Raw genomic sequence first — 6,481 nt, 5'->3', positions numbered from 1 at the left:
AGACATTATATTTTGATAATCGAAGATTTCCTGGCGCTTTATTCTTTACAGAATTCACGTAGAAATGAGCAAAGGCCAGCAGCTGCCCAAGCAGGCGCCCAAAGGGTGAGACGACGAGAAATGGAAAGCCATGTTCGATAGGTTTTGTTGAGGATTTGTTGAGGCTTCAAAAATCATGCTGCACGTCCTCAACCTGTGCCCCAAGGAGAAAAAGGCACATTGCCACCATTGAGAAGCCGAGAGGCAGGACACTGGAGGAAGGGGCGGTACGGGAGGGCAAGGAGAAGAGCAAAGAGGTTCTTTACTATGGCATTACTGGCCTTGACTAAACGACTGAGATCATTTTGTATAACAGATATACTAAATCAATCGCATTGTGGCAACGCCTGACACTTCTGGGGCATCAGGCAAACGCGTCACGGTCACATATACTTTTCTTATATTTTTATCGGCCTCATTTCGGCTTTTTTTCACGGCTAGATTTGTTGTCCATCCCGACATTGACCGCTTTAGCAAGGACAAATTTTCTAAAATGTACAACGGTTGTAAAAACTCGAAAATACTCGATTCCTGTCTGTTACTATCTCGGGAACTATCAAATTTTCCAAATTAAAATGGATATTTTTTTTGTTCGTAAAATGCTTCAAGCTGGAGGCAGGACTTCAAACACGTGAAGACGCACGTATAGATCCCTCAGAAACGGCTCTGAAGACAGCCATCGAAGAGTTTGGAGGCACATATGATATGGAGAAAACGTGAGCTCAGAAGGGTTTCAGACCCCAAAGGACAGATTTAAAAATTTTGCTGAGGGTAGATTCACATCAGGAATTCTCTCCTTGCTGCTGGCCAGTTGCCGCGCTATCGCACGTGCAAAATCTCTAGGGCACAGAACTTTAACGAGAAAAGAGCTAGAACTGAGCGATTTTCGGAGATATAGAAGGGTTTTTTGGTGAAATTTTGGGTGTGCTCTTCCAGAAGAAACCTCAAAATGAACCGGAAAAGAGCCTTGCTCACCATTAGCTTGCTCAGAAGGTCCAAGGCCACATAGTTTCTTATTGTCTATTGCAACAAATTTCTTCCACATTGACGCTAATTTTTATCCCGTCTACCAAGTCTGCGCATACGCACAAATCTAAATTTATTCTTCCCACCTGTACACAGGCGGTAAAATCCGACTTTTTGTAGCCCCCCAATCCACTCGGTTAATTTTAGAGGGACTTCCGATGGGATCGACGAGAGTGCGTTCAAACCGCTTGACCCATTGAAAAACGCGAAGGGAACTGGTGCCGGAAAGTACTTGTTACAGCACTAGTGCTGCATGAGGCAGATTTAGTGACAGAATGAATTCGCGAGTGATGAAGCGCAAGAAGTCTACTCTTTCTGAGGTGAAAGTCGCTGTTATTGGGGCTCCAGGGGTGGGGAAAACTGGTAGGTAAATGTAAATTTCAGGAACAATATGTTACAGAGACCGAAAGCTTAAGCTACAGATTTTACTTACAGTCTAATTATGGTTTGTCACAATCTTGAGTTTAACTTCAGGTGCATTTCACACACAGCTGGGCCTTAGATTTATCTGTGATGTAAGGAAACCCGGGCACTGATCAGTGACAAATAACTATCCTTCTGTTAAAGTTATCTGGAGATTAAAAAACTGGCCCTGAGGTAACACATAGTGTCGAAAAATATGATCCGCGCGTGTAGTCAAAAGGACAACGCGTGACCATTTGTTCATAATCCCAAAAGACGTCATTTATTATTTTTGTTTACGCTCCCGGTATATTTAGATTAAAGGCTTAGAAAAATACGGTTTGTTTATGTATTTGTGGTCGTTTTTTCATTATGCAAACTTTGCCAAATAGATGAAAACATCAGAAACCTGGAACAAAAATCGGACAGTCAAAATTATGATCAGTTCGATTTGTCAAGAGATTCGTTAATTCCTTTCAAACATCTCTCTCTGAAAGATTTTTAGCCAATGTTGTCCATAAAATATACAGGGTAACTTGGAAAGTGTCTTCATGATTTTTGAAAAATAGGCTTAAAGCCTAGATATGCTACTGACTTATTTGAACATTTTCAAGCACCCTAGAAATGTTGTGACTGACATAGAACTTACAGGGTGATTCAGGAAACAACGAACTCAGTCTTCGAGAAGTCTCAGTCAATTTTTGAATATACTTGCTGAGATCGCGGAAACAGCTAGAGAGGTAAATTTGGTTTTCAGTTACGCTCAAAGACGGCCCAAAGTACCTTGCATAAACACCAGAATTTGCTACGTAATTTTAACGTAAAAGAAAGAAAAAAACCATTGAACCTGAAGATTACCGCATTCAAAGATGGCACCACATACACTCTTTCTCTCTATTGCGAAAAATTACCTTCGACTTAACATCAGATCTTCGACTTCTAAATGACCCTCGAGAAGATCCTGCAGCAGCCAAATAATTATTTTATTAGTTGCCTCATCATCGAGTAATTCAGCGTTTTTGCAGGAATTTACAGTTCGATCCTCCATTAAAAATCCGATGTCCTGCTGATGTTTACTGCATAATAAAATTTTATATTTCCCGTATGTTAAATTACGATGAAAGGAAGTTAGCGTTGTTTCAATCAACAGGGCTGCCCAATTTAAAGTTTTAAAGAGTTTATTTAAAAATCTCCAAAAATGGCCGATTATGGTGTGGAAGGGTGCGTTGTGACTATAACGGGGATTTCGGGAAAAAGTCCGTGGAGCCATATTTGACTGACATACCTATAGCAAATGTTAAAAATATTAGATAAACCTAAAACAGTCTTACGGTGCTACCCTCATGTGGCTTGCAGGGCACAACGCGGAACGCTCCCATGCAACCAAAGACGTTTCGTAATTGCTTCTGATACCGACGTTTCATCTAATCAATGAGTGCTTCATTCAATCGATGAAGTAAACACGAAAATAAATCGAAATTTCCGCATAAATATTCCCGAGACTCGAAAACAGGTAAGTAGCAAATGTACGCGGTGCCATCTTGGATACTTGTCAAGTCCTCGCATTCTTGGCACGAATCCGAGCTTTTGGTTTACACATTGAGGTTTTAATTAAATTTTAATTAAGTCGATAAAGCGCCTTTTTTCCCGAGATTTCGTTGGCCCAATTACGCGCGACGCGAACCATACTGTTTCAATAATTTAAATGTGAAGCTGAAACAACAGAATGTGAAGCAACCGATGCCTGATGATGATGGCGAAGGAAAACTGAAACGCGATATAAACACCATTTGTCGATCTATTTTTGCTTTATGCGTAATGGATGCGAGTAATCGGTGTTGACAAGGAAAAAATGTGTGTTACTGGGTCTAGATCAACAAAGGTACTCGACTCGGATCAGCACTAGAGACCCTGGAAATGTAGTTTATAACTTCCGTATTTTTCCGATTAAATTCTGAATCTCGATATATAAAAAGCAGGCACTCACAGTCGCCTGTGATCGTAAAAAATCAAAGGCGTACCCTGTGGGAGGGTACCTAGAGGGAAAGTTGAGGCAGTTTAGCAAAACAGATGCGCCAGTAAAATTTGGAGCGTCGGTACATCGGGGGCCAGTGAAGCAATTAAGTTTAAAAAATAACTCAAATTCAAAAAAGGAATGCGATTTCTCCCCTAGTTTTCGAGATATAGACGCTTTTTGAAATGCCCCAAATTGCTTTTTCAGGGTCCCCTGAGCTTCGTTCGCTGCTCAAACCTCAATAGGAGCCAAATCATGTGCTTCGCACTGAGATATTAAAATTCCAACCACGTTAAGTTGCAGAAAATAGTGGAAACCTGAACCACAAACCGCGATCACTCAATGGTTTATAGCATTAATAACCAACGCAATACTAACAGAAGCAATAAACAGAAATTTCAGCTTAAGCCGACGAATGCTTAATTACACAGATTCATTATTATTTCCCGTTAAATAATAAGATGGAATTCGTTGAAACTCGCTTCTAGAAAAACGAATTTGAGAGCCGCACTGTAAAAGACCATGTGGGCGCCCACTTTACCTTGCAGTAGATATATTTAAAATACCTATTCGACATTGAGTGATACTCATTAATTACTTGTTTGTTTTGGTTTCAGCGCTTTCAGTGCGATTTCTCACCAGGAGGTATATCGGAGAGTACGACCACAAATCAGGTATGAATTCCACTATTATAATTGCCGCAAATAATCAGCAAAACATAGTGGAGTATTTCTGGCACAAATGAGTTTGTTGTGTTCGATATAAATTGGAAATTTTGTTTGCAGATACCAGATACAAGCATGAGGTATTAATAGACAACGATCCTATTTTGTACGAAATTCTGGATACGTGCCCCAAAGTAAGTGGCTTTTTACTGCCGAAAAGCTTTCAAGCACTTAACAGCCTCCGGTTATTACTAAGTGAGAATGAAATTTGCCAGGACTATAACGACTTTCCAACCAACGAGACCCTCAATTGGGCCGATTGCCTTTTGCTGGTCTACTCAATATGCGACAGAAACTCCTTCAGCTTCCTCAAGAAAGTTGGAGCTCTGATACCAGACAACGACATTCCACTCTATATTGTAGGCAACAAGAACGATATGGTAAGAAACCCCCTCTAAAAAACTCTATTGTAAATGTGAAAACTCTCCAGAGCCACTTAAGGGAAGTGAGCGTAGAAGAGGGCGCCATCTTGGCACGGAGTCTCGAATGTGGATTTTCCGAAGTTGCTGCAGCGGAGCAGGTAGCGCCAGTCGCGGTGGTGTTTCAGGTAGGCGAGTGTGCGGAAGAGGGCGCCACCAAGTTTGTTTCGATTTTCAGGAGGTTTGCAGGGCTGTGCTGGCTTCAAGGAGGAAATCGAAGCATTCTCTGCTGGAGAGAATGTTGGGCACTAGGTCTTCAAATTTGAGGGTGTATGCGAGGGGAAAGAGCGACAGTGCTTTGCCCAAGGACTGATGAAAATTAAGAACAATTATGGTGTAATTTAAGTTTTTATGTATAGGCAGATAACAGGGGATTATTGTATTTTGTACCTTTTATGTAAATGTGAATAATGCAGTGCAGCGATTAAAGGTTCTTCAGACTGCTCTATTAGTGTCCCTTTTGAGGATAAACACTTCGAATTTTGAATGATAGGCTAGCATCTTTTCCGTTTAAATTTTTTACATTTTTGGGTACGGCCCTGATTTTCTCACAAAAAATAAAATTATGAACTGTAACGATGACAATCAGTGGCGTACTCAGTTAATATACAAGGTTCTCCAGAAACAACGGTACAAATAAGTATTGGATGATAGAGGGTAAAAAATAGGGTAATTCAGCTGAACTTGGCGTTCAGGGAAGATGCGTCTTTTCATTCTACAGCGGTTCAAAGCATTTTTTTAAAATGAATTCAAAGCTTAGGAACATTTTATGGAGTTACAGAGCAATTTAAGCCTTTAGAAAGAACAACAATTCTCACTTTCTGCATGTTATGGTTATTGTTATTCAATAGTCAGCAGAGCCCTTAGTAACGATTTGATGCGATTTTCGGTTATTTTAACTGAGAAATTAATGCCATCCCTACTTGTGTGTGGGGTCTTATTCCCAAATACAATAAAATTAAAAATCAGGTTGTTGCATAACAACGATGGATAAGACATTTCTTCTAGTTCTAGAATATTATCTTTAAATTTAATTTCTTAACTACGCCATTCACCGGCAAATTACTGTACTTTCCGAGTTGAATGCTGAAAGAACCTCCCCCCGAGACCTTCTCTACGACGGCGAACCAACATTTACGATTGTTTGCCCGATTGAATTTCCTATCAATCATCATGGCCGTCCAGAGCCACTTTCATCAAATTCGCCAAAATACCGGTCATTGTTAACAGACGATGTGCAAAACCGCATTTCTTAGGAATCGCTATATTAAATATTTTATGCATTGCGATATTTCAGTGTGTCAATCCTTATACTCCCTTAATTTACTTCGCATTTCGCGGCAAATTTATCGACTATAATAGGATTTTACTATTCTCTTACCCGAGTGATGGTAATGAGACCCCCAGCATCCAAGCCAATTTCCCGGCTTGCGGGCGGCAATCTCGCAGCCACTCCAGCGAATGTTTGATAATTTAAGTCCCAAAATTTATTAATTGCGCGCAAAAACCGGCAAAACACTGTTCAATCGTCGAAGTTAGGAGTTTTTTCGCGGACACGACACGATTTTGAAATATATTCCGCCACGATTCTGTACATAACCAACAAAAAAAAAACAAAAGAAAAATATGACAGATTGCCAGGAGAGGATTTCATTGGGTGTAGGGTTGTCATTAAAGAAGGACAGTGATACACCCTCCAGCTCCCCCCCGCAACTAATAAACCGAAAATGGAATGCACTGGAATTCCACGGAATTGAACTCCGAATGCATCACGTAACGTCGAACTTCTTGGAAGTTTTGTACTGGTGTGACGTCACCAAACTTAGGCGGCAATGGCTGCTGTGTCATTAAATAAT

At 40.5% G+C, this 6,481-nt stretch overlaps 1 protein-coding gene across 2 annotated transcripts; it reads left to right on the top strand.

Annotated features, from left to right (window-relative positions):
• Positions 1-1,193: 1,193 nt before the first annotated feature.
• On the top strand, positions 1,194-5,068 carry LOC136411776 (ras-related and estrogen-regulated growth inhibitor-like protein). 2 transcript variants are annotated; one of them, XM_066394484.1, is made up of 6 exons: positions 1,196-1,428; positions 4,099-4,155; positions 4,267-4,340; positions 4,422-4,586; positions 4,637-4,753; positions 4,804-5,068. In XM_066394484.1, the coding sequence occupies exons 1-6, from the start codon at positions 1,341-1,343 to the stop codon at positions 4,936-4,938; spliced, it is 636 nt and encodes a 211-aa protein (XP_066250581.1). In that variant the 5' UTR covers positions 1,196-1,340; the 3' UTR covers positions 4,939-5,068. The 2 variants fall into 2 exon arrangements, with proteins under 2 accessions (XP_066250580.1, XP_066250581.1); XM_066394483.1 differs by having other exon boundaries at positions 1,194-1,428; positions 4,267-4,586.
• Positions 5,069-6,481: the final 1,413 nt, after the last annotated feature.

The sequence above is a fragment of the Euwallacea similis genome, chromosome 10, assembly GCF_039881205.1.
Source record: "Euwallacea similis isolate ESF13 chromosome 10, ESF131.1, whole genome shotgun sequence".
NCBI classification, from domain to species: domain Eukaryota; kingdom Metazoa; phylum Arthropoda; class Insecta; order Coleoptera; family Curculionidae; genus Euwallacea; species Euwallacea similis.
This window is presented reverse-complemented; position numbering and strand designations above follow the sequence as displayed.